This window comes from Myotis yumanensis, unplaced genomic scaffold, assembly GCF_028538775.1.
Source record: "Myotis yumanensis isolate MYYU_CA2020_CCGP unplaced genomic scaffold, mMyoYum1.0.hap1 SCAF_23, whole genome shotgun sequence".
Classification (NCBI taxonomy): domain Eukaryota; kingdom Metazoa; phylum Chordata; class Mammalia; order Chiroptera; family Vespertilionidae; genus Myotis; species Myotis yumanensis.
The window spans coordinates 5,344,410-5,371,441 of NW_027223774.1; the positions used below are offsets into that span (position 1 = coordinate 5,344,410).

A 27,032-nucleotide genomic window follows, 5' to 3' on the forward strand; every position below is an offset into this window, starting at 1 on the left:
AAGTACAGAGCCCAACCCAACAAACTGCAGATTTCAACTCCTCGCATAGAAAGAAGAGCATTGAGACTGAGTAGGATGTGCAGAGGCACCAAGTACAGAGCCCAATCCAGCAGGCTGAAGATTTCAGCTCCTAGCATCCAGGAGGGATGCACTCGGGGGGCGGAGTCGAGTTCCGGGCAGGACAGTGCTGGGCCAGGCTGGGCTGGCGATGTGGAACCGCTGTACCAGCAGGCACACTAGCACACCCACCGGTTCCAGTCTCGCGTGGGATGCTGAGGGATGTCAGACGGGCAGTCTGTGCACTTGGTGGAGGGTGTGGTCCAAGCAGACGTCCTGGATGTTCAGCCAAAAGGAACCCCTGGAGATTTTGTCTGGTGGGGAGCCACCTGGCAGGGGACAGAGGGCCAAACTTCGTGTCTCCCCAGTGACGCTCGGAAGGCACCCGTGAGGTCGGGACGGCTCCGGTAACAACGATACAGCTCCAGTGAAATCGAGATGGCCCTAGTGAGGTCGGGACAGCCCCGGTGAGGTCAAAACGGCTCCAGTGAGGCCGGGACGGCCCTGGTGAGGTCGGGATGCCCCAGGAAAGATCGAGACGGCCCTAGTGAGGTCGACACAAACCTGGTGAGGTTGGGAAGGCCCTGGTGATGTCGGGACGGCCACAGTGAGGTTGAAATGGCCTTGGTGACGTCGGGACGGCCCTGATGATGTTGAAACGGTCCCGGTGAGGTCAGGATGAACCTGGGGAGGTTGTGACAGCCCCAGTGAGGTTGTAACGGCCCCGGTGAGGCTGAGACGGCACCAGGGAGGTTGGGACAGATAATGGGGATCATTGTCTTGCAGATATGGTTCTGCCCCTTTTTGTGGGCTTACAGGAAGGCCCCCAGGTATCGATGATTTGTCCTGGAGCCAGCGATAACAACCTCCCCCACCTCTTCCCCCACCCAGGGCAATGCATTATTCACAGTTTTTAGGGCCTGACACGTCTTGCTAGACCAGTTTCCTCCTCAATCTGGAAAAAATACACTCAGTAAGCATTAAAAAAATTTTCTTAAAGATTTATTCAATAGCATGATTCTCTAATAGAAGAAAATACTGCCTCTTACAATGTATACATTATTCCATGAAAAAGTGTACACAAGGGAAGTCCATATAATATACCACAGGTCACAGATCTTTAAGACAGAAACAATCAACCCGATGATTTCACTCACATACACACTAGGCATAAAACATAGCAACATCAAGTGATATGGAAATAAAAATCACATTCATATTTTCTTTTCAGAAGACTTCAAGTGATTTCAATATAAAGAATATTCTAAGTTAATTGTACATATGGAAACATCAATTCTTTTAATATATTCAAGTATACAAATATTACCTAACTACATTTAAAGTTTGGAGTATTGCTGGAGACCAATTCCAGCATGACAGCAGGGCTGCAACTGGAAATAGCTGAGGGCATTTCCCCAAACCTGAATAGGATATATGAAATTGATTCGTGGCTGCCAGACAGCCCAGGGCATCTTAATCTTTATGTTATTGCCTCGTACAGGCCAAACACCTGAACAGCCGTAGGGTAATTCCCCCATTCTGACAATGGACTCTGTAGGAAACCCTGACTCCTTGAAGTGTGTATCTCTGCCTCATCTCAGGACAAATTGTGTTAATAAAAAGCGGGGGGGGGGGGGAGGGGGGGGGGCGAAGCTCACTGGAGCCTTGCCTCCTCCTCCTCTTTGTCTCCCAGATGTCCCTGGTGATGGCACAGGAAGGCCAGGTTGCAGGACCACACATTTTTATTTTGTTTCCCTATTCAACATTTTTGACACTGTGCTAATAGTTATATTCAGTACTGAAAGCTTTTTAGGAATTTTTGACAGTATTTTTGAACAAAACATTTTTTTGAAAAAAATACTTGTTAACTTATTCTATTTTAATTTGCCAAAGTCAAGAAAGAGTTAAGAAATAAAAAAAGAAAAGAAAATGACAAGCCTCACTGCATGGCCCAAGTGACTGTGCAAGCCCAATGGGGACTAAGCCCATTACCGGGCATGCACACTTCAGCCCAGTCCGTTGCAGTGCATGTGCCCTGCTGCCAGCGTTCTGCGGGGAGAAGGGAGGAGAGGCGGCCGTTTTACTCCATCACAACGGTTATCCCATTGTGACTGAACTGTGGTAAATATGATTTGGCGTTTAAGAGCAACTTCCTTCTGGAAAAGAGTCCTAGGAGAAGATGAAGAGTCTCCCCAGCCAGGTGAACCCATGGTTAATGATGTTCTTATAGCAAAAGTACAACCTTCATCTTCAAAATCTATACGTCAGCTTAAAGAAAAGACACCTCATCAGCATTTAGCAGTGGAAGCATTTCTAAAGGAATGTGAAGAACTAAAGAATACAGCACAGAAGTGGGAACAAGAACCAGTAAATCTCAGAACATATATGGAAACGAATAGGATAGAAATCTGTGAAGCAGACAAGTAGAAAAAGAAAACTGATGAAAAAGCAAAACGGGATGTAGCAGACACCCGAGAACAAATCAATTCCTTTTTACAGATACAAAGAGCATCTCAAGAAATGTCAGCGCAGATGATAAATTATCAGGCTTCAATAAGAAGTCCTTTGGAAGCCAGAAATAAAGAGCTGGAATCAGAAATCTCCAAAGTGCAAATTTCTCAAGATGGTATCAACAGAGAATAGGAAAAATATGTGCGACTCTGCCAAGAAGAAATGGAATGCAAAAAGTTATTGGAAAATAAACTAACTGATTTTCACAGGATGAAGGAGAGGCTAGCAGAGCTTAGCACCGAACTTCTGGAGAAACAGATGAATAGACTATTGCTCAGCAAGAGAAATACTACTCCAAGAGAAAACTTGGACAGTGCTACCTCAAGGCCATGCACTTCCACTTACTGCAGGAATGCAGACACCATCTTCTACCAGCATATCCATGCCAGCCCCAGTCAGGCTGCCTTTGGATCCCCAACGTTCGAAACCTGGTCACGAGGGGTCACCATGGGCTCCGGTTTCCTCCAAGACACCGCCTCTTTCCCTGGAGCGGTGGCAGGAGCATTGAGAAACCCTAATTAGAGAACTAAAAGATGCTGCAAAATTTAAAGCTGAATCCTATAGAGCTCGTAATGTAGGATCAGTCAGTCAATCAAGTTCATGTCAAGATCTACTTTTGAAAAATGCAACAAGAATATAAAGGGTCATATTTGGATAACGTTTTTACATCTTTATTTATTTTTTTTAGTTTTTATGAGTTTACTAAATCCTTATAAAACAGAATACAAAATTCCAGCATTGACAGTTGGTGTCAAGAAAAACTTCTGAGCTGTATCAGTTTACCTGGTACAGTGGAGTTAAAGTGCTTGGATGTCTTTCCCCCACTTTTATTTATTTATTTATTTTTTAGTATTTTGGGTTGTTTTTATTGTAGTTTATTTTTAATATTATGCCATTGCGGTCTGAGAAGATGCTTGGTATGATTTCAATCATCTTGAATTTGGGGAGACTTTATTTGTGACTCAATATATGGTCTTTTTTTTAAAATGTCCCATGAACACTTGAGAAGAATGTATATTCCATGGCTTTGGAGTGAAATGTTCTGAAGATGTCAGTTAAGTCCATCTGATCTAGTGAGTCATTTAGGATTGCTGTTTCTTTGATTTTTTGTCTAGAGGATTTATCCAGTGATGTCAGTAATGTATTAAAGCCCCTACTATGATTGTGTTGTTGTCGATCTCTCCTTTGATATCTTCCAGGAGTCTTTTTATGTATTAGGGTGAACCTGCATTGGGTGCATATATGTTTATCAGGGTTATATCTTCTTGTTATACTTATCCCTTTAGTATTATGAAGTGGCCTTCCTTATCTCTTCTTATGGCCTTCACTTTGAGGTCTACTTTGTCAGATATAAGTATTGCTACCCCAGTTTTTTTTTTCATTTCCATTTGCCTGAAAGATATTTTTCCATCCCTTCACTCTCAGTCTGTGTGAGTGCCTTATTCTGAGGTGGGTCTCTTGTAGACAGCAAATATATGGGTCATGTTTTCTGATCCATTCAGCCACTCGATGTCTTTAGATTGGAGCATTTAGTCCATTTAAAGTTACTATTAAAAGGTACTTGTTTGTAGCTATTTTTATTTTTTGTGCCTGTTTTCTTTCTTAGTTTCTTCTTTCTTCTTTTACACCAGTCCCTTTAGCATTTCTTGAATTGCTGGTTAGATGGTGATAAACTTTCTTAACCTTTTTTTGTCTGTGAAGCTTCTTATTTTTCCTTCAATTTTGAATGATAGCCTTGATGGATAGAGTATTCTTGGATTCAGTCCCTTGCTTTGCATTACTTTGTAAATTTCCGTCCATTCTATTCTGGCCTGATGTGTTTCTGGGAGATCCCTTGTATGTAACTTTTCGTTTCTCTCTTGCAGTGTGTAAGATTCCCTCTTTGTCCTGAACATTTGCCATGGTAATTATGATGTCTTGGTGTGGGCCTTTTCTGGTTCACCTGGTTTGGGACTCTCTGTGCTTGTGTGACTTTTATCTTCCTCACCTCAGGGAAGTTTTTTGTTATTATTTCTTCAAATAGGTTTTCTAACCCTTGTTCCTCTCTCTGTTGTTCTGGCACCCCTATTATACGTATGTTGTTTCGTTTCATGTTGTCCCATAGCTCCTTTAGGCTCTCCTCCTGTCTTTCAATTTTTTTTCTCCAATTGCAGTTCAGTTTGGGTGTGTTTTGTTTCCTTGTCTTTAATTCACTAATTCGGTCCTCGGCATCTCCTAGTCTACTGTTGAAACTTTCATTGGTGATTTTTATTGCAGCTATATCACACTTCATTTCTTCTTGGTTCTTACATAATTTATTGATTTTTTTCATCTGTTTCTTCTTGCATAAGTTGTTTTTTTTCCTCCATGTGGTTTATGAACTCTGGGACCCTTAATCTGAATTCTTTTTCTGTCATCCAGCATGCCTGTTTCACTTAGCTGCTTTTCTGGCGAGCCGTCCTTTTCTTCCATTTGGGGGTTTCTTTGTCTACCCATGTTTGATCTCACTGACATATCTAGATGTTGAGTTGTTTAGTGGCTGCTCCTTGGGTGGCAGTGGCTCCTCGGTCTGCGGTTGCTCCTCGGTCTGCGGTTGTGGTAGCAGCTGCTCCTCATTTGGCAGCAGCTCCTCTGGTGGGTTCTCTTCACAACTGTGGGCGCTCGTCTGGCTCCATTTTTACATATTTAAAGTCACTTTGAGGCATAAATTCCTTTGAGTTTTATAAACTTTATATTTTAAACAAAAGTCCCTCCTCCTATAACATGAATGTAGAATTTCTATCCATTTACAATACCCGATACTGACAGAGGCTGTAGGTCCAAGTATATGATTTCCCACATTCTTCAGATTTAAGGTATCCCTCTAGAACAGTGGTTCTGAACCTTCCTAATGCTGCAACCCTTTAACGCAGTTCCTCAAATTGTGGTGACCCCCAATTTCATTGTTACAAATTGAACATAATTAAAGCATAGTGATTAATCACAACAACAATATGTAATTATATATGTGTTTTCTGATGATCTTAGGTGACCCCTGTGAAATGCTCGTTCCACCCCCAAAGGTGGTCAGGACCCACGGGTTGACAACCGCTGCTCTAGAATGAATTCCAAAGTGAGGAATAAGCATCGGATGCTGATTAAAGACATTAGGACAATATTTCATTTGTATTGTTTCTCCCCAGTATGAATTCTGATGTTGGTTAAAGATTACATTATGTGTAAGCTTTGTCACTTTCTTTATATCTGCGGGAATTCGATCCAGTAATAATCATCCGATGTTGTATGAGATATGAAAATATACACTTTAACATATGCCTGATAATTTGTAAGACCTTATTTATCATTCTCAATGTAGCTTCAACCTCTGAAGCCTAAATCCTTAGATGAAAACTTTATATTATTGCTGTTTCTCTTTAGAATGATTCCTAAAATGTTGAGCAGGTTAGACTACATATTAAAGGCTTTCTCACATTATCCACAGTGTAAGGCTTACCTCCACTGTAAAATCTCTGATGTGCAATGAATTTTGAACTGAGTCAAGGCTCCAGCCCATTCACTACATTTGTATGTTCTCTTTTTAGTATAAAGTCTCTCAGGTACAGTAAGACATGAATGCCTTATATAGGCTTTTCTACATTTTTCACATTCATAAGGCTTCTTGCCAGTATCAATTCTATGATGTTCTGTAAGTTCTCACAGCTGGTAAAGGACATACGACACTCCTCACATCTGTAAGTCTTCTTACAATTATGAACTCTGCTGTACAGTAAGGCAGGAACACTGGCAAAAGGCCGTTATATCCTCCACATTTTTAAGGCTTCTCTCAAGTGTGAACTCTGCTGTAAAGTAAGACAGAAACACTGATGAAAGGCTGTTATATCCTCTACATTTAGAAGGCTTCTCTCAGTGTGAACTCTCTGATGCTTAGTAAGGGATGCAGGGCTTCTCTCCAGTGTGAATACTCTGGTGCTTAATAAGATTTGAGGAGGTGACAAAGGCTTTGCCACATTCTCTACACGTATAAGGCTTCTCACCTGAATGACTTCTCTGATGTACAGTAAGACTTGAAGACCAGCTAAAGGCTTTGCCACATTCTCTACATTTATAAGGCTTCTCTCCAGTATGAATAAGTTGATGACGATTAAGATCTGAGGAATAGCCAAAGCTTTTGCCACACACTTTACATTTATAAGGCTTCTCTCCAGAATGAACTCTCTGATGATAAGTAAAGTGTGAGAACCGGCCAAAGGCTTTGCCACATGCTCTACATTTATAAACCTTATCTCCAGTATGAAGTCTTTGATGTACATTCAGGGAGGAGGAATATCTAAAGGCTTTGCCACATTCTCTACATTTATAAGGCTGTTCTCCAGTATGAACTCTCTGGTGGCAAGTAAGGGCTTCGGACTGCCTAAAGGCTTTGCCACATTCTCTACATTTATAAGGCTTCTCTCCAGAATGAACTCTCTGATGACAAGTAAGGTGTGAGGACCGGCCAAAGGCTTTGCCACATGCTCTACATTTATAAACCATATCTCCCGTATGAAGTCTTTGATGTACATTAAGGGAGGAGGAATGTCTAAAGGCTTTGCCACATTCTCTACATTTATAAGGCTTCTCTCCAGTATGAATTCTCTGATGGCAAGTAAGGGCTGCGGACTGCCTAAAGGATTTGCCACATTCTCTACATTTGTAAGGTTTCTCTCCAGTATGAACTTTCTTATGTCGACTCATGCTTGAGGCGTGGAAGAATGCTTTACCACATTCTCTACATTTATAAGGCCTATCTTCAGTATGAACACACTGATGATTAGTAAGAACTGCATTGTTTTTAAAGGTCTTGCCACATTCTCTACATTTATAAGGGTTTTCTCCAGTGTGAATTCTCTGATGAAGAATACGGGTTGAAGGCTGGCTAAAGATTTTGTCACATTCTGAACATTTATAAGACTGTTTTTCCCTATGACTTCTACGATGTTGCGTATGTCTTGAGGACTGACTGAAGACTTTTTCATTTTCCCTGAGTTTGTATAATTTTGCTTTAGTGTGAATTCTTCCTTTATGTACAATAAGAGAGGAATGACATTTAAAGGCTTTGCCACATGCTTTACATTTGTAAGGCTTCTCTCCAGTATAAATTCTCTGATTTAGAGTATAACCTGAAGGCCAATAAGATGTTTTACCAAAATCTTTACATTTATAAGGTTCGTTTCCCCTATGGATTTTTTTGCGTCTATTTAGACTGACTATTTGACTGCAGACTCTCCCACACGGTTTCCATTTGTAAGCCTGCTCCCCAGTAGGAATATTCTCTTGTTCCTCGTAATTTGAAGGCTGTAGAAAATACTGGACACATTTACTTCCTGTGTGTGTCTTCTCCACAATAGGAAAAACCTGATGGATACTGTGACTGGACATTTGGTCAAAGACTTTCCCACTTTTATGATGCTCCTCTGCCAGCTCACTTGTCCGATGATTAAAATATGACTCTAGCTTAATGTTTTTCCAATGTTCAATCCACTCATAACTTCTGTCTCCATTATGTGCCCTCTGGTGATTATGGGAGATAGAAAGACCTTTAGTGACAGTTATAATTTCATTAAATATGTACACTTGCTTCAGAAAAACAATTTTGTGATACACATTAAACCTAGACGGTTGTATAACAAAAGCTTTCCTAATATACTAGACAAAAAATAAACACAAAACATTATTGTAAGAAGAAGAAGGATGAATCCTTATTTGAAAGATTACCAAATTGTCCTAGCTGGTTTGGCTCCGTGGATAGAGTGTTGGCCTGCAGACTGAAGGGACCTGGGTTCTATCCCCAGTAGGGGGCATGCCAAAGCAGCCGATCAATGATTCTTTCTCATGATTGATATTTCTGTCTCTCCCTCTCTCTTTCTCTCTGAAATCATTAAAAATATTTTTTAAAATAATAATAATAAAAATGAATAAATAAAATATTACCAAATTGCCCTGCTATCATGGCTCAGTGGTTGAGCTTTGACATAAGAACAAGGAGATCACAGTTCCATTCCCAGTAAGGGCCCATGGCCTGGCTACCGAAACAGTCCCCAGTGGGAGGCATGCAGAAGGCCGCCAATGAATGATTGTCTCTCATCGTGGATGTTTTCCTCTCCCTCTTCCTTTCCCTTACTCTCTGAAATGAATTATATATTTTTAATTTAAAAAACCATAAAACATTTCCAAATTGAGCACATTTTAATTTTATAGGTGCATGATAAATCTATATATTTTAGAAATGATTGACAAAGTTTAATCCCACCTGAATTTTATTTTATTTTTTTGTTTTTTTTGTGTGTTTTAAAAAAATATTTTATTGATTTTTTTACAGAGAGGAAGGGAGAGAGATAGAGAGCTAGAAACATCGATGACAGAGAAACATCGATCAGCTGCCTCCTGCACATCTCCTACTGGGGATATGCCTGCAACCAAGGTACATTCCCTTGACCGGAATCGAACCTGGGACCTTTCAGTCCGAAGGCCGATGCTCTATCCACTGAGCCAGACCAGTTTCGGCCCACCTGAATTTTAAACAACGCAAATGATTTACACTACAGACTATGTGAATTCCTAGTTTTTCCAGATTTCTTTTCCATGAATGCATAACAGTAAAAACTTGTTCTCAACCTTCATGTGCATAAACACACTGATCTGCCAAAGTAACTGACTTTAAATTGGGAGGTTTCCCAAATTCATAATATACTTGACCTCTTTAGGTAAAAAGAAATTTATTATGATAATTTTTCCAGATTAGTTGTTTATATTAATATCCTTTGTTGTCATCACACTCTTCCTCAAATTTCAAGACTTTCATTAAGTGTACATTATCAAAGCGACACCTTTTATATCTTACCAGTATTATTTCACAGAATAAATCTTGTATTCCGGGCTTTGGCATAAAGGCCTGGTTATCTTTAGGTGACATAGCTGAAAGAAAACAAATTTTCCGTTTTGACAATCACGTGAGTGCACTTAGAACTTACCAGCAAGTATTGACCAAATAACATTTTCGAGTACTCCAAGAGCCAGTGTAGAATTCAACAAAAGCTCAAGATAGGTACAACGAGGAAAACTCACATCAAAGAGGGACAAAGAGTTGCTTACATTTGCCAATGATACCTGCTCAAACGCTCTGGCACACAATGGCAATATTATAAAAACACTCCCAATTCCCAGTTTCTTCACTGGAAAGAGAGATGAGGAAAGTGCATTTGTGCATCTTCTATTTGTGGTGTTCTATTAAAGAAACACGTATCATTTTGATTTCTCTTGTGTAACTTTAGAAAATAAAAGGAATAGTCTGAGTGGTGCGGCTCCGTGGATAAGGGTCCCACCTATGAACCAGAGGTCACAGTTTGATTACCGGTGAGGGCACATGCCTGTGTTGCGGGCTCATTTCCCAGTGTGGGGGAGCCAATCAATGATACTCTCTCATCATGGATATTTCTATCTCTCTCCCCATCTGCTTCTTTGAAATAAAAAGGTATTTTGAAAAAATAAAAAATATATAAGAAGAATAAAATCTTAAATAACTGCAGGCACACAACATTAAAGATAATGTGATATCAACGTATGTCGGTACACGAGTAAAAATCACAATCTGCAGAGTTTTTGTATGTAGTTGATACTATGAGTTTAGGATACATTGTTATAACCTTAAGATATTTTAAGTAGTAGAAACCGGTTTGGCTCAGTGGATAGAGCGTCGGCCTGCGGACTGAAGAGTCCCAGGTTCGATTCCGGTCAAGGGCATGTACCTTGGTTGCAGGCACATCCCCAGGGGGGAGTGTGCAGGAGGCAGCTGATCGATGGTTCTCTCTCATCGATGTTTCTAGCTCTCTATCTCTCTTCCTTCCTCTCTGTAAAAAATCAATAAAATATATTTAAAAAAAAAAAAAAGAAAAAAAGAAAAGATATTCTCACCTTGCCCAAGAGCTCAGTTGTTTAGAATGTGATCCTCATACCAAAACATTGCACCTTTGACCCGTGCTCAGGACACACTAAAAAATAATCAATGAATGCATAACTAACTGGGGAAACATATGTCTCCCCCACCTCCCCTGAGTTGCTCTTCCTCTAAAATCAATAAAAATAAACTATAAAGTAGTGCTGGCTGTAATTAAATAAGAACTCAATAAATGCATATGCAATGACCTTACATTGGAATGCTAACAGTATAAGCTGTCACGAGTACCCAAGGTGGACAAACATTCAAAGCAGGACTTACAAGTCCAGGAAGCGCAGAGAACCCCAAACAAAAAGAATCCAAAGAGGGACCTCACCAAGACACATCATAATTAAAATGCCAAGAGCAAAAGACAAGGAGAGAATCTTAAAAGCAGCAAGAGAAAAAAAGTCAGTTACCTACAAGGGAGTACCCATACGATTGTCAGCTGATTCCTCAACAGAAACTATGCAGGCCAGAAGAGAGTGGCAAGAAATATTCAAAGTGATGAATAGCAAGAACCTACAACCAAGATTACTTTATCCAGCAAAGCTAACATTCAGAATTGAAGGTCAGATAAAGAGCTTCACAAATAACAAAAAGCTAAAGGAGTTCATCACCACCAAACCAGAATTATATGAAATACTGAAGGGTATTCTTTAAGAAGAGGAAGAAGAAGAAAAAGGTAAAGATACAAATTATGAACAACAAATACATATCTATCAACAAGTGAATCTAAAAATCAAGTGAATAAAAAATCTGATGAACAGAATAAACTGGTGAATATAATAGCATCAGGGGCATAGAAATGGAGTGAACTGACAATTCTTGCGGGGGGGGAAGCGGTGTGGGGGTGTGGGAAGAGACTGGACAAAAATTGTACCTATGGATGAGGATGGGGGGGGCTAAGGGCAGAGGGTGGGGTAGCAACTGGGTGGAGGGGAGCTATGGGGGTAAAAAGAGGAACAACTATAATATTCTGAACAGTAAAGATTTATTTAAAAAAAAAAAAAAAAAAGCAGGAACTATCCACGTCCCAATGTCGCTTTTCACAAAATTAGCAAACTTCATCCTAAAATTGATATGAAATGACACAGGACACCAGGGAACCAAAACAAACATGGGAGAGACAGTACAAACTGAAAGGCATCATACACCCAGATATAAAAAAAATATTTCAAAACTGGTGTGATCCAAACGTATCATCTACACGTTAAGACACAGGTAAATAAAGGAGCACAGTAGGCCCTGGTCAGTGTGGCTCAGGGTCAGCGCATCATCCTGTGTACTAAAGGGTGGCAGGTTCAATTCCCCTTAGAGGACACATACCTCGGTTGCAAATTCCCACCCCACCTGGGTGGAGGCGAATGGAGGAGGGGGCCAGTCGATGTGTCTCTCTCACATTGATGTTTCCCTCTCTCTCCCCCCTTCTTGCTCCCACCTTTCTACTCTCTCTGAAAAGTAATGGAAAAAATGTCCTCATGTGAGGATTAACAACAACTACCAAAAAGAAACACTGTGGAATAAAGAGCCTGTTTACAACTACTCACCCATGAGGTAAAATAATCTTCTACTAGGGTGCCTACACCACCAAAGAAGTAAAGCATATTCTCACATATACAAATAGTGTTGAGATACTTAAATGTCTACGTGTAAAAGAATGAGTGACATTGAACTGTAATTAAACATCATATACAAATATTAAAACAAAATGGATAAAAGATTCAAACATAATGCTAATAATAACTGAATCTATTAAAAGAAAAGTTATTGAAGAGTTTTTGTTTTTCATTTAAATACCAGTACATTTGTATTGCTTTCAGAAAGGAAGGGAGAGGAAGAGAAAGATAGAAACATTAAGAGAGATTCATTCATTGGCTGTCTCCTGCAGGGCCCCCCTACTGGAGATTAAGCCTACACCTTGTTTATGTACCCTTGACCAGAATCAAACCCGGGACCCTTCAGTCCACAGGTTGATACTCTATCCACTGAGCCAAACTGGCCAGGCCATATAGAAAAGTTTCTATGACATTTGATTTTTTTTATTATAGCACTAAATGGAAAGGTCACAAAACAAAATAGTCAAAAGGCATGACACCCCATCTTATCCAATAAGCAATAATATGCAAATTGACCATCACTCCAACATACAAGATGGCTGCCACAAGATGGCCAGCAGGGGAGGGCAGGTGGAGGCGACCAGGCCTGCAGGGTAGGGAAGTTGCAGGGACCAGGCCTGCGAAGGAAGGCAGTTGGGGGCAACCAGGCCTACAGGGGAGGACAGTTGGGGGGAGACCCAGGCCTGCCAAGGAGGGCAGTTGGGGGGACCAGGCCTGCAGGGGAAAGCAGTTAGGGGTGACCGGGCCGGCAGGGGAGGGCAGTTAGGGGCAACCAGGCCCGCAGGGGAGGGCAGTTGTGGACAACCAGGCCAGCAGGGGAGGTCAGTTAAGGGTCACCAGGCCTGTAGGTTAGGGCAGTTAGGGGCTACAAGGCCAGCAGGGGAGCACTTACGCAGCAATCCAGCTGGCAGGGGAGCAGTTAGGTCTGGGATCGGGCCTCAGCAGGCAGTCAGACATCCCTTGAGGGGTCCCAGATTGGAGAGGGTGCAGGCTGGGTTGAGGGACTCACAAGCCCCCACCCCGTACACAAATTTCGTGCACCAGGTTTCTAGTACAAATATAACTTCCATTAAAGCAAATTGTTAGTGCGTTCAAAATACAAGCTGTGGCAGGGGAAAATATTTCTACAAAGCACATTATCTGATAAGTAGTTAGTATCCAGAATATACAGTGACCTTTTAAAAATCAACATGAAAAAAGTAACACAACTTTAAAAATGTCCAAATCTGTATGTGTGATTAATTAATCTATAAGACAGAGGGCAAGAATACAAGATTCTTCACCAAGTAGTGTGACAAAAATAGAACAGATACATGCAAAAATACTAAAACTAGATACCTTTCATAGTCCATGACCCAAAATGAACTCAGCATGGACTAACAACTAAAATATAAGACCTGAAACCATGAAAACACTGGAAGAAAGCATAGTCAATGAACTTCACCAACACTTTTAAAAATACTGGTTTGGATATATCTTCCTAGGCATAACAAAGAAGCTAAAAAATGAAAAAATGAGAGTACAAAAGAGTAAGTTCGGCATACCATAGAAACCACAAAATAATAACAACCACAAAAGCCCAGCATTGTTACATCCTCAAAAGCTAAAGAGCCAAAATATATAAGGAGCTCATACAACTTAAAACCAAAAAGACAAACAATATGATTGAAAAATGAGCAGAGGACCTGAATAGACATTTCCCAAATGGGACATAAAGATGCACAATAGACATATTAAATATTCAATTCACTCATCATCAAAGAAATGCAAATGGACACCATCATGAAATATTACCAAAAACCGAACAGGATGCTAACCATCCATAAATCAAAAAATGACAAGTATTAACAATGAAATGGAGAAAGGAGAACATTCATGCACTGTCAGCAAGATTATAAACATACTAGAGGCCCAGTGCATAAATTTGTGTCCGGGTGGGGTCCCTCGGCCTGGCTGGCAATCGGGGCTGGCTGGCCAGTGGGAGGGACCACAGGAGGTTGGACAACCAAGGGTGGTTGGCTGTGGAAGCGCACTGACCACCAGGGCGCAGTTCCTGTGTTAAGCATCTGCCGCCTGGTGGTCAGTGCGTCGTCATTGCAACTGGTTGACCAATCACTTAGGCTTTTATATATATACTAGAGGCCCGGAGAACAAAAATTTGTGCACTGGGGGGGAAAAGGGGGGGACCCTCAGCTAGGCCTGTGCCCTCCCGCAGTCTGGGATCCCTTGGGAGGTAAAGACCTGCTGGCGTAGGCCTGCTCTCCAGTGGCAGAGGGCAGGCCCAATCCCTTGGTGCAGCCCCTGGTCAGGCTCGGAGCAGGGCCGATTGGGGAGTTGGGGCACTGCCCCCTGTCATGCAGAGCAGGGCGGATTGGGAAGTTGCGATGCCACCCTCAGTCACGCTCAGGGTGGGGCCGATTGGGGGGTTGGGCGCCACCTACTGTCACGCACAGAGCAGGGCCCATCAGGGGATTGGGGAGCTACCCCCTGTCATGCACAGAGCCGGGCCCATCAGGGGGTTGGGGAGCTCCCCCCTGTCACTCACAGAGCAGGGCCGATCAGGGGGTTGAGGAGCTCCCCCGTCACTCACAGAGTAGGGCCAATAGGGGAGGTAGGACACCGCCCCCTGTCACACACAGAGCAGAGCGGATCAGGAGGTTGGGGCGCCGCCACTGTCACACTCAGGGCAGGGCCAATGGGGAGGTTATGGCTCTACCATGTCACACACAGAGCAGGGCCTGTGGGGGGGGGGGGCACCACACCCTGTCACACACAGAGCAGGGCGATCAGGGGGTTTGGGCACTGCCCTGTCACGCTGACCCGGTGCCAGGAGGCCTCGCTACTCCACTGATCCCAGTGCTGGGAGGCATATTACCCTTTTACTATATAGGATAGAGACCTGGGGGCAGGCTGGTTTCCCCTGAAGGGTGTCCTGGATCAGGGTGGGGGTCCCCACTGGGGTGCCTGGCCAGCCTGGATGAGGGGATGATGGCTGTTTGCAGCTGGTCACACACCCTTCAGGGTGGGGGTCCCCACTGGGGTGCCTGGCCAGTCTGGGTGAGGGGCTGAGGGCCGTTTTCATGCTGGCGGGTGACTGAAGCTCCCAAGCGCTCCTTTTTTTCTTTTTTATTCTGGGCCAGCTTTAGCTCTGAGGCCTCGCTGCTGAAAGCAGGTTTCTGACCTTTGTTTACCTTCTGTATTTGATACAATGTTGCAGTCTGGCTGGCTGAAGCCCGGCTGACTCACGCAGGTTTCTGGGGTTTGGTTTAGCTTCTATATTTGCAACATAGTTGCTTAGAGTTGCAGCTGAGAGGCCAGCAAGTCAGGTGGGGAACGTTGGAGTCCTGGAGTCCGCCGTCACTGGAGAAAGCAAGCCTCCCTGTTTGCTTCAGTGCATGGCTGCCGGCTGCAATCTTGGTTGGCAGTTAATTTGCATATCTCAGTGATTAGCCAATGGGAAGGGTAGCAGCCATACGGCTAATTACCATGTTCCTCTTTTATTAGATAGGATAGATTCTTGCAGCCACTTACAAAACATGATGGAGGGTTTTCCAATATTTACAAAAAAGTACCAGTTAACACAGCGATTCCATTTCCGGGAATTTATACAGAGAACATGAATTAAAAAAGATTTACCCAGCCATATATCCATTGCAGCACTATTTGCAATAGTGAAGATATCGGACTGATAAAAAAAGGACTATTTTTATAATGACCCTCTAGCATTTGAAATAAAAGATTTCATTTAGTTATACACACAAGGTGACAAAATTTATATCTCAACTCATCTCCTTCAAGACGTGACTCACTATGTGTTTATTCCAGAAATGACACAATAGCTGCAAATATATCTTCCATGTTCTGGAATATAAAACTACATAAATTTTATATATTTCACATTTTTGAAAGGCAACTGCATAACCAGGTTTGTATTTCAATCCATTGTATTAAACTGGAAACGTCAATGTATCAACTCAAGCATTAAAGAAAAAATAACAACAAAAACGTCATCCTCAACAGAAAAAAAACAAAGAAGCCTCAGGCTGAGAAAATATATTTGTAAAAGTCAACATGGCCGAGCTGGCACGGCTCAGCAGTTGAGCATCAACCTATGAGCCAAGATGTCATGGTTCGAGTCCTACTCAGGGCACATGGCAGCCAATCAATGATACTCTCTGATCATTGCTGTTTCTATCTCTCTCTCCTCATCTTTTCTCTGAAATCAATAAGAAATCTACATATTGTCTGGGAGTTCGACCTGGAGAGCGGGAGTTCGATCGCAAGCTATGACGTGCGTTGACTACCAGGGGGCGACCAGCGGAGGTGGAGGCACTTAGGAGTGAGGGAATGAGGAGGCCAGGAGGCCAGGCCCAGGAACCCTACACAGCATGTATTTTGTGTTCCAGGAATCTAGTGAATTTATATATATTGATAAAAAAGTCAACATACACAGGACAATTATGCAAAATAAACAAAGAAGGCTTCAAACTCAACATTGACATAACAACATGAAAAGAGCCAAATACCTTAATGCACAGCACAGCACTACAAAATATATACTCATAGAAAATCAGTGTAATAATATCTTGCATGTCTTATGTCATTAAGGGAATGCACATTATGACAATGAGAAGTAACAAAGAGCACAACCAAGCAATAGTAAACCACCATGGAACAGGTCAGAATACAGAACACTGACCCCACCAAATGCCTTTGTGATGTGAAGCAATTGGAACTCCCAATCACTGCTGCTGAAAATGCCAAATGCTACAGCCCATTGGAGAGATGCTCTGGAGGTTTTACAAAACTGAATATACACTCAGTAATTAGGCTCCTTAACCTTAAATCAAAAAGTTGAGCCGTTTATCTATACAAAAGCCTACAAGGGGCTGCTTATTCATAATTTACAATTATTGGAAACAATGAAGAGGTCCATCAACAAGTTAATAAATACACTGAAGTACAAACAATGAAGTATTACTACTAGCCTATCTAATAAAGAGGAAATATGCTAATTAGCCCTTGTGCCATTGCGAAGACGGTGGATCACACAGCCAATAAGGAGGGAATATGCTAATTGGCTGTCCTGCCCTCAAAGATGGCTGCAACTACAGCCACAAGATGGTCGGCAGGGCAGTTGGGGGCGATCAGGATGGCAGGGGAGCACTTAGGCAACAAGCAAGCTGGCAGGGGAGTGGTTAGGGGGTGATCACACTGGCAGGCAGAAGCGGTTAGGTGCAATCAGGCAAGCAGGCAGGTGAGCGGTTGGGAGCCAGCAATCCCAGATTGTGAGAGGGATATCCGACATCCCCCGAAGGGGTCCCATATTGGAGAGGGTGCAGGCTGGGCTGAGTGCACCCCCACTGCCCCGTTAGCATAAATTTCATGCACTGGGTCTCTAGTAAAGAAATAATACATCAAGCCATGAAAAGACATGATAGGAGCCTAGATACATAGAACGAAGTGAAAGAATCCAATTTACCTACACAGGTAGCCCAGTTGCTTAGGGGATTGTACCAATATGCCAAAGTAGTATGTTTGATCTGTGGTCGGAACACATACAAAAAAAATCAATGAATGCCCAGCTGAAGTTTCTATCTCTCTCTAATTCTCCCTTCCTCCCTGAATTCAATAAAATCTTAAAAAATATAAAAATTAAAGAAAATGGAGTATTTTGAGAGAGGCCTTCCCATTTCCATTCCAAGTTGTCCTCTGGCTAGAAGACATGGTAGAATGTTAGAATGTTCTAGAAAATGATTTTCTAAAATTTTATCTTATGATAGTATCATAATTAGTGTATACACTATGTAAAGTGTGCACTGAGTTCCTAATTCACATACTTCACAAAGCCTTTTTCTACCCCCAATTTGTTTCCCTTTTTAAAAATGTATATTTTTATTGCTTTCAGAAATGAAGGGAGAGGGAGAGAGAGAAACATCAAGGATGAGAGAAAATTGTTGACTGGTTGCCTCCTGCACACACCATACTGAGTAGGGAGCAAGCATTGACCCTTGATAGGAATGGAACCTAGGACCTTTCAATCTGCAGGCTGGCAGTCGATGCACTGAGCCCAAACAGCTAAGGCCCAATTTGTTCTTCAAGAGCAAGAATCTACCAGAAAAAGGAGAAGCCCCTGAGAGATGTTAAAATAATAATGGAAACAAAACCCTGGGGATGGAGTAGGAAATTGGGAAGGAAGTCATCCTTACCTAGGGAAGCCAGGTTGCTGTAGTTCTCCAACATCACATCCATGTACAACTTCCGCTGAGCTGGGTCCAGGCATTCCCACTCCTCCCGAGAGAAATCTATGGCCACATCCCTGAAGGTCAACAGACCCTGAAAGAAAACACACATTTACCAAGAGGTCACCAGAAGAGTTCATAATGTCACCCAACATGAAAAGAGTGTCAGGAGAAGAGGTTTTGACCTATGGAATATCCTGAATTAGCCAGTAAGATCACGTTGCTCCAGTAACATTCTCTGATGTGTTTTCTGACACTGACACACGAGGATGACACATGTCCACAAATCCACAGTACAGATTTTATTTTACAGGAAAATAACCTTAAAAATTCAGAAATGCACAGGGGCATATGGATTTCTGAAGGCTGTATTTGCATCATTCAGGGTCAGTGATGTATATTTCTCAGTGGGAAAGGTTATGCTGGTTGGAAGTATATGGACTTCTTCTCAAGTGTGAAGCAGAACACAACGAAATGAACTTCTGTAAAAATACAGATGCTGACCCGGGTTCTGAGATGGGGCCTGTGTTTCCATATGTGTCACAAGCTCACTTTTTACTTGTGATGCCAATATTTCCGGGTGATGTGCCAAACTTCTGAATACCCAGAAAAAGAAAACACAAGGAAAAATTCATACAGAACTTTGAACTAAAAGTGTCTATTAATGGAATTCAGTTCTCATGGAATAGGACACATAAGAACTACAATCCAATTTGGAAATTTACTGAGTAATCGTAGAAGATTATTCGGCCTGGTCCAGCTGGTGTGGCTCAGTGTTGCGTGCTGACCCATGCACCAAGAGGTCACTCACTCAATTCCTGCTCTGGACACATGAGCAGGTTGCAGGCTCAATCCCAAGTGTGGGGTGTATAGGAGGCAGCTGGTCAATGATTCTCTCTCATCATTGATGTTTCTATCTCTTTCTACTTCTCTCTTCTTCTTTGAAATACATAAAAATATACTTGGGGGAAAAAAAACACAAAGAAAGATAGCTAAAATAAAGTTAACAGTTTAGGCACATACACACACATTTTACAACTATGAAATCAAAATGGCTTAGTGAGTGTGTAAATCTCATGAATCTATTTGTGGATGATCCCCTTTGTGTTTTATAAACACAATACAGAGAGAAACTTAATGATATAAAGCCAAAAAGGCACACTGTTACCTTTGTGTGGTTTTAAATGCTCCCCTGGGGAGATATTTTCCATTGAACTTTCGAGAGTGAAAGGCAGGAAGGTAGAGGCAGGAAAAGGGGAGAGACAGAGACACATGGATTGGCTGCCTACCACAGGTACCCAGGAGCTACTTGCCCTAGGAGAGGAATCAAACCCTCCACCACTGATCCACACCAGCCTGGGGGAACTAATCTTTTCTTACTAATACATTTCTTTCAAAATTTTTACATATCATTAGTGGAGAGCTATATTGCAGAAATTTAATAAAACTGATCAGACATTAATGATATCATTCTTGGAAACTTTCTAGACAATACAAAAAATGATAATGTAGGGTATGTCCATGATGGAATAGAATATAAGGAAAATGTAAAGAATCAAGGCCTAATTGTTTACAGCTCCCATGCAAAAGCCAATGATCTGTAGGAAAGAAAAGTAAGTCCTTCATTTTCTAAAGCAAACGCTATCTAAGAGGATGGACACTGCCAGATGTGAAGCGATGGTCTTTGTACAACTTTCATTAAATCGCTACCACAGTGAGGGGAGCAGCTCTGCCATGTGATCATCAGTTGGACTGAGACAAAGGGCATCAGGTGACTGAAGCATAGGGAAGGTCAGGTCATCACTGCTGTGACATTACTGCGAAAAATACCTCAATAAATTTTAAAAATTTCTGGAAATGATCACAAATAAACATTCATTTTTGCCTGTGGCAACCCACGTGTACCTCTCATGTTCTGTAAGCTAATAGAACATGTACTTCCCAAGTCTTTCGTAGTAATCTAATGAGCAAGTTTCTTCTATTTGCCCTTCTTTTCAGAACTTTCTGAGCTATTCTGAGTAGTAAAATGTGCATCTTCTTACCCCTGATCTAGAGCTCATGCTGCAGCCACGTGAACCTAAAACCTTCATTTTCCTTCTTTCCTGATACCTGAGCCTCTGACCCCATCCCAATAGGGATGTTAGACATGGCTGCCTTCCAAGTTTGATCTGTCACAAAAGAAATGTTTTCATTAGTTGAAAGTCACTAATTAAAGGTAGGAATGCTTCCTGACCTGTGAGGGTGACAAAATGAATGCAGACACGGCTCTGGCACAAAGGAGGGGATTATAGCCCGGCCAGTGTGCCTGAGATGTAAAGGGCTGACCTATGAACCAGGAGGGCAGGCTTAGATTCCTGGTCAGGGCTCACTCCATACCCAGTACAGGGTGGGGTGCAGGAGGCAGCTGATCCATAATTCTCTAATGTAATTGATGTTTCTATCTCTCTCTCCCTCTCCTATCCATTCTGAAATCAATAAAAATATTTTTTTAAAAAGAGAGAAAAAAAAGAAAAACACACAAAAAAAAGAAAGAAATATAGAAACTGCTGACATTGACTATGATTAATAAAGTAATGAAATAAGGAAAGAAAAACAACCTGAAAAGGCAAGAACACCAGAAAGAGAAATAAATCACCAGATGTTCGAGGAAAAGCAAACACAGCATCTGACAGAGGACACATCTGATACCTGAGAAGCAGCCATTGGGTCCTGGTCCTGATCGAGTTCTGGGTTGTTTCCTCAGTGACACAATGTTGAGGAGTCACAGTCTTTTAATCAGCTCAACTCACACTCACAGTTAGAAGGACCTGGAAATGAGGCAAAGGACACCCCTCCTGTCCCTGGTCACAGGAGAGAGACAGGGACAATGAGCTCCTACATGGAGACCACACTGTGAATTTTCGAGTGTATGTGTTCATGCGTCTCTCCTCCCAAAGACTTTCACAAGCTACTACAGAAATGAGAAGGTGAGCTGCTACCCGGACCTCCTAAACCAAAGAGCACCCCCTTACCTCCCCTGAACAAAGCTTGCTCCCCACTCTCACAAAGGCATCCTGCAACCCTCCAGCTAATCCCTGTCCTCACCTTCCAATCACCAAGAGCACCTCAATAACCCATGATGCCCCACCTAGAGAAGCTGTCCGACTCTATGGGGGAAAGCACACCTGAGGGCATTTCTTAAAGCTCCTCTGGAGAACTGAGAAGACCCAGAGGATTTATCTCAGGATGTTTTTAAATAATAAATTATCAGACATAGAAAAAGTAAATTCAGGAAAGTAACACACACACACAAACACACACACACCACCAACCACAGCAACAAAACTAAGGCTTCGAATATTCCTTTTAAAAAGCATCAGATGATGACAGACACAGGTGACTTACTCCTTGCCATACCAGGAAATGACAAGGGACCCATGACCAACAGACAAGTCTCTCCCCTCCGAGTGAATGAAGTTTGCAATTGGAAACAAATAATTATAAAATTCCCAAGCCTTATACACTGGACATTTATAATTGTCATTCAAATCTGTATAACTAAGACAATTCAGCTGTTAAATGAAATATATAAAGCCACACCTAGGCCACATAACTCAGTGATTGAGCTGGGACCTCTGAACAAGGAGGTCATGGTTAGATTCCTGGTCAGGGCCTAAGGCCAGGTTGCAGGTTTGATGCCCAGTGAGGGGCCAGCAGGAGGCAGCTGATCAATAACTGCGTATCTCTCCCTCTCTTTGCCTCCCAGAGATCAATAGTAATATGTATCTTTAAATACACACACACACACACACACACACACACAAAGCCATGTAGCTGGACATTTGTAATCAAGGATCTGAATTCCTGCCAAGAAGAGGTGAATGTTCCATCAGGAGCCCAGGGTGACTTGCAAGCGAGTCACGCTGGGTCAAGATTGCACACAATCTTGAGTTCCCGGAACATTTACCTCCCTAAGAAAGGGTAAGATTAAATAGTTGTGGGTGTAGAGCAGAAAGGCAGGGCACGGCTGCACGTTGTGTTCAATGCGCTATTGTAATATAGAACAAAACCAAATTTAGTTGATTAACTGCTGACGCACTAACCCTGTACCAAACCCCCAAAGAAGCAATGGTTGAGAGTACAAAGGTTGCTACATGCCAGAGCAAGCGGTAGCCCTCTGTCCGTCAATCAATGTCAATCAATCGCCTGAGTGCTCATCTTACCTCTGCATCTTCAGTTCATTAAACATCCCTCAACAAGCCACAAGCCAATAGATCCCAACTTAATGATCCACACCCCATGAGCTCACCACTTGCCCAGATCAGGGTTCCCCTCCTCCCACTACATGTATTTCTGTTTATGGATCTGTCTCTGTCTCCTACTCCCTTTCCACTGTGGTCCTTTCCTGTGTCCCCCCCTCTCCCTGCTCATTGTCCCCTTTTCTCTCTGTCTGTCCTACACCTGGACCATGAAACTCCTGAAACCTCCTTCCCTTCAGGGGCTCTTTCTCCTGGTCTCTGAGGCTCCATCTCCACACACGTCTGCGTCTTCCCCTCCCCACGCCCGCGGCCCCTCTGCTGCCTGTTCCCGTCTGTCCCGCTCCCACAGCTGCTGACTCAGGGCTGCTCCCTCTGCTCCCTCATGCCTGAGCCCCCCTTTCTGTCCCTGCACTCGCTCCCCAACTCTTCTCCTCTGAACGAGTGTCTCTGTCTCAAGTGCCTCCTCCTGTGCGGCCCCCACTTCTGCTCCCCAGGACCCGCTCCCTCTCAGCCCCCCTTCCTCTCTCTGGGCTCCCCCTCCTCCCTGTGTCTCCACTTCCTTCCTCCTCAGGCCACTTTCCCGACTGACCCCCTCACTCCTACCGTCGCCGTCCAGTCCCCCCCACACCCCCATGGGCCCCTCTGTGGACCCCTCGCTGCCCTTCCTCCCGCCCACATGTCTGTCTCTCACTCCCTCTCCTGACCCCCCAGCCTGGGCCCCCGCCCCCCGCAGTCACCGCGCCCACAAAGCCCCTCCCTGCGGGCAGGTCGCCTCTTCAGGGGACACCGCGTCCTCCCCCTGAGCCCCCCCCATGGACACTGTGCTCCCCGGCAGGCAGACCCCTCATTAAATGGGGGTGGGCCTAGGAGGGGGGTGCGAACCCCCAGGCCGGGAGCCATCCGGGCTCTTTGGGCGGAAAGCGCCCGGCGTGGGGGGGTGGGGGGGGCGCAAAGGGCGGGAACCCCCTGACCCAGACTCTCAGCCCCGCGGGGAGGACCGGCGGCCCCGGGAACGGTTTTCAGCAGGAAAACCGCGCGGCAGGCGGTGGCCACAGCCACAGGCGGAGAGACCCCGGGCCGGGGCCTCCGTTTCCTCCCAAAGGCACGTGGCGCCCGCACCGCGCAGCCTCCCGGGACGCGGACTCACCGCTGAGAGAGGCTCCGGGGCGGGGACCCCAACAAGGACTTCAGCGCCGGCAGCGCCCTCAGCCTTCCCTGCGGGGAGGGGGACGGGGAGCGTCAGCTTTAAAGACAAACACCCTCCTCAGGGGGAACCGCCACCTTCCCCTCCACGGCCGCTTCCGCGTCTGCAAGGAACTGCGCATGCGCCTCCCTGGGGGTGGGCGGGGCCAGAGCCTGAGCTGATCCATTCTGCTTTGGGGAGGGGGGGGGACTAGCAAGGAGAGCAGGCCACAAGCACAGAGGGAAGGAGGGGCGGGCGCAAGGGGGCAGCCTAGACTTCCTCTGTTTGCACAGCTCATGCACAGCTGGGGGCTGAGGGCTGACGCCCCCAGAGGGAACATAAGAACTGCCCTCCCCCTAACCCAGTGGTGAAATCTCCTCCCTGGAATCTGAAAAATCAGACAGAGGTGGAAAACCAGGACTACAGGCTTTATTAGAGAACGACCTGCCAGGCTGTCTCGCAAGGGAAGGAGAGCAGCACCTCCAGGGGTGGGCACACCTTTTGAGGGGAGGAACGGGAAGTGGCGGGGGCTTAGTGTACTCGGCGCACACTGATTGGTGGCTTACTGCATTGTCCATATAGGACGAGGGCTTAGGGTATTTGGCAGCTGTGGATTGGTGGTCCAATGTATAGTCCATATAAGGTACAGTGGGGCGTTGACTTACGACTGTCTCGACTAACGAGTTTTTTGAGATACCAGCTGTCTCTCCGCAGATTCTTTGCTTTGAGTTGACAGACTAATTTGAGTTAACGAGCTCCTTAACGAGCTGGGTCTCAGAACGAATTAAACTCATAAGTCAAAGCCCCACTGTACATGGTTAGTCACTCAGGTATTTCCGGGCTGCAGGTTAGGTCATACTCTGCCCACCAGTTGGGGGTAAAGGGAGGTTCTATCAGACTCCCTTGACCAAATTCTGCCTTCTGCCTCTTGACCAACGCCTGCACCACACCCTGACCCTGTAGCTCATACTTCTACCCTAAAGGAAACCTCGTCACCCCCTCAGGGCTGACACCAACAGCTGGGTCTCCAGCTGGGGTGAGAGAATGCAATGCAATTTCCTAAAGTCTCACCATGTTTCTGGGGCTGGCTCCTGGAAGTGGCACCAAACAGGAGGGAATCAGGGGAATTCACACAGAAGTTTCCCAGATCCCAGAGGCTGTGCTTAGAGCTATGGCTGATCTGCCCTTCAGCTGCAGGTGTCCCAGGGAGGTGTCTTTCTCAAGATCTTCACAAGCCAGGAACATTCTTACAGTGAAGTTAGAGAATTCAAAAGTGGGGCCGATTGAGTTTGAAACCAGAAACTCCCTGACTCAAATTTCCCGGGAGTCATTAAAACCTCAGTGAGGAAGCGGGAGGAGGAAGGGCAGCCTGCTCTCTCAGCCCCTGTGTCTCCCCACTGAAGGAGAGGCAGCTTGAATTAAGGAAGTCAGCCATCTTGTTAGGTCGGAGAGAGCCCAGGATCGGATACATGCTGAAATGTAACGAGATAATGGACTCCCCCTGGCATGTCTAACAGATCAGCATGCCAGACACAGATACGGGCTTCTCCCTGAATCCACAACGACCCCCACACAGATACTGACTCCTTCCTGAATACCTGGCTGACCCCCTGCAGCTGTAACTTCCTCAACTGAATACCTCAGCTCATGTCCCCACCCCTCACCCAACCGCAGTATAAAAAAAGCGCCCCCCTCCCTGTTGGTGTGAATCCACGTGCCCTGTCTTTGCCGGTAAAGACAGACACGTGGGCGGGAGGAAGGGCGCTTAGTTTTTCTTTGTGGGTCTCCTGGGGACACAGAAATAAACCTTCTGCTTTCCTCCTGAACCACCTAACCTAACACATCTCAGCGGGTAATTATCAGTACGGTGTCTTACTTCTTATTCAACCATCCAGGCCCCTGACCTCAACTGCTCCTTGCCTTCCCTTTTTCTTTTCCCTTGGGTAATAGTTCATTCCCTCCCACTTCCACTGCAATAAAAACCTCAACCACTCATCTGCCACACCTTATAAAAAGAAAAGAGAGAGAAGATGGAAGTGGGTTATATGAAATTGATTGGTGATAGATTAGAGAGGTCCGGGAGAGCCCGGTGAGGAAACCTGGAGGAGTGGGTGAAAAGTAAAATGATTGTGTACACACCTTAATTAACAGTGAACAATTAACATAATAACGAGAGGGTTTACAGTTTCCCCCTGGTGCACTGGTTGTGTCCTGAGGGCTCTGGAAAAGGGGGAGTTACCCTGATATTCCAAAGGGATGTTATCCTGGCTGCAAAAGACAATAGACAGGCTTAGATAAGGATTCCCTCTTTTTTTTTTTTTTTTTAAATATATTGTATTGACTTTTTACAGAGAGGAAGGGAGAGAGACAGAGCTAGAAACATCGATGAGAGAAACATCGATCAGCTGCCTCCTGCACATCTCCTACTGGGGATGTGCCTGCAACCCAGGTACATGCCCTTGACTGGAATCGAACCTGGGACCTTTCAGTCCGCAGGCCAACACTCCATCCACTGAGCCAAACCGGTTTAGGCAGGATTCCCTCTTTTTAAGGAAAATTCTTGCATAGGACCTGACTACCTGCTATAAACTGCTTTTAAAAAGGTTTTCATTTCAGACCATCCTTTCTGGTTACTTTAGGTCTCTGACTTTGAAAGACTGATATGCAGGCCTTCAATGAGCTTGTTAAGGTAGCAGGTGTCCCCTTTTCATGCACACATTCCCTTTAGGATAATCAACCCAAAGGAAGTATTGAGGAGCCAACTTTTTGTAGGATAATGAAGTGCCCTGGTAGTGGGTCTTAGGTTTTATGCCGCCACAAGAAAAAACCGTGAGTCCAAACAGAGACCAGATTAAACAGGCTTAATTGGGAGCACACCGGCGGGTTCACCAGCTCGGAGAGGGGAGCTGGAGAAGCCGCGCCAAACTGGAGCAGGGGCAAGTTTTTACGCTGGCAGAAACTGGTGGCAGTGGGGGTTTTCCGGAGTCAGGTGAAACCTGCGGTCTGTCCTGCGGTTTTGGCCATTTCCAGGAGCTGTTTGTCTGGCAGGGACTTTCCACCGGGGTGGGGCGGTTTCTGGACGTCAGTGTGGGGAGGTCAGTTTTTCACCGGCTCAAGAGAGGGAGGGGGTCTTTTCGCCCCCGGGACAGGGTGCCAGCGAATACCGGACAGTGGGAAGGCTCAGTCTTAGTTTTTCTTTATAAATAATGGGCCATTGGGGTTGGACAAAGA

General features: G+C 44.4%; 1 protein-coding gene across 3 annotated transcripts; it reads right to left on the bottom strand.

The window, feature by feature from the left end:
- Positions 1 to 1,056: 1,056 nt before the first annotated feature.
- Positions 1,057 to 21,139, bottom strand: LOC138999853 (zinc finger protein 420-like). Of its 3 annotated transcripts, none has more exons than XM_070402067.1 (4): positions 21,069 to 21,139; positions 18,348 to 18,474; positions 9,428 to 9,501; positions 1,057 to 3,052 (listed from the first exon to the last, which is right to left on the bottom strand). In XM_070402067.1, the coding sequence occupies exons 1-4, from the start codon at positions 21,081 to 21,083 to the stop codon at positions 3,011 to 3,013; spliced, it is 258 nt and encodes an 85-aa protein (XP_070258168.1). In that variant the 5' UTR covers positions 21,084 to 21,139; the 3' UTR covers positions 1,057 to 3,010. The 3 variants fall into 3 exon arrangements, with proteins under 3 accessions (XP_070258168.1, XP_070258167.1, XP_070258169.1); XM_070402066.1 differs by having other exon boundaries at positions 1,057 to 8,097; XM_070402068.1 differs by lacking the exon at positions 1,057 to 3,052 and having other exon boundaries at positions 8,424 to 9,501.
- Positions 21,140 to 27,032: the final 5,893 nt, after the last annotated feature.

Coding starts and splice junctions, on each gene's coding strand:
- LOC138999853 (XM_070402066.1), bottom strand. Junction 9,502..18,347: donor CAGCAACCTGGCTTCCCTAG/GTAAGGATGACT, acceptor GTTTTCTTTCAG/CTATGTCACCTAAAGATAAC. Junction 8,098..9,427: donor TATTCTGTGAAATAATACTG/GTAAGATATAAA, acceptor CATAATCACCAG/AGGGCACATAATGGAGACAG.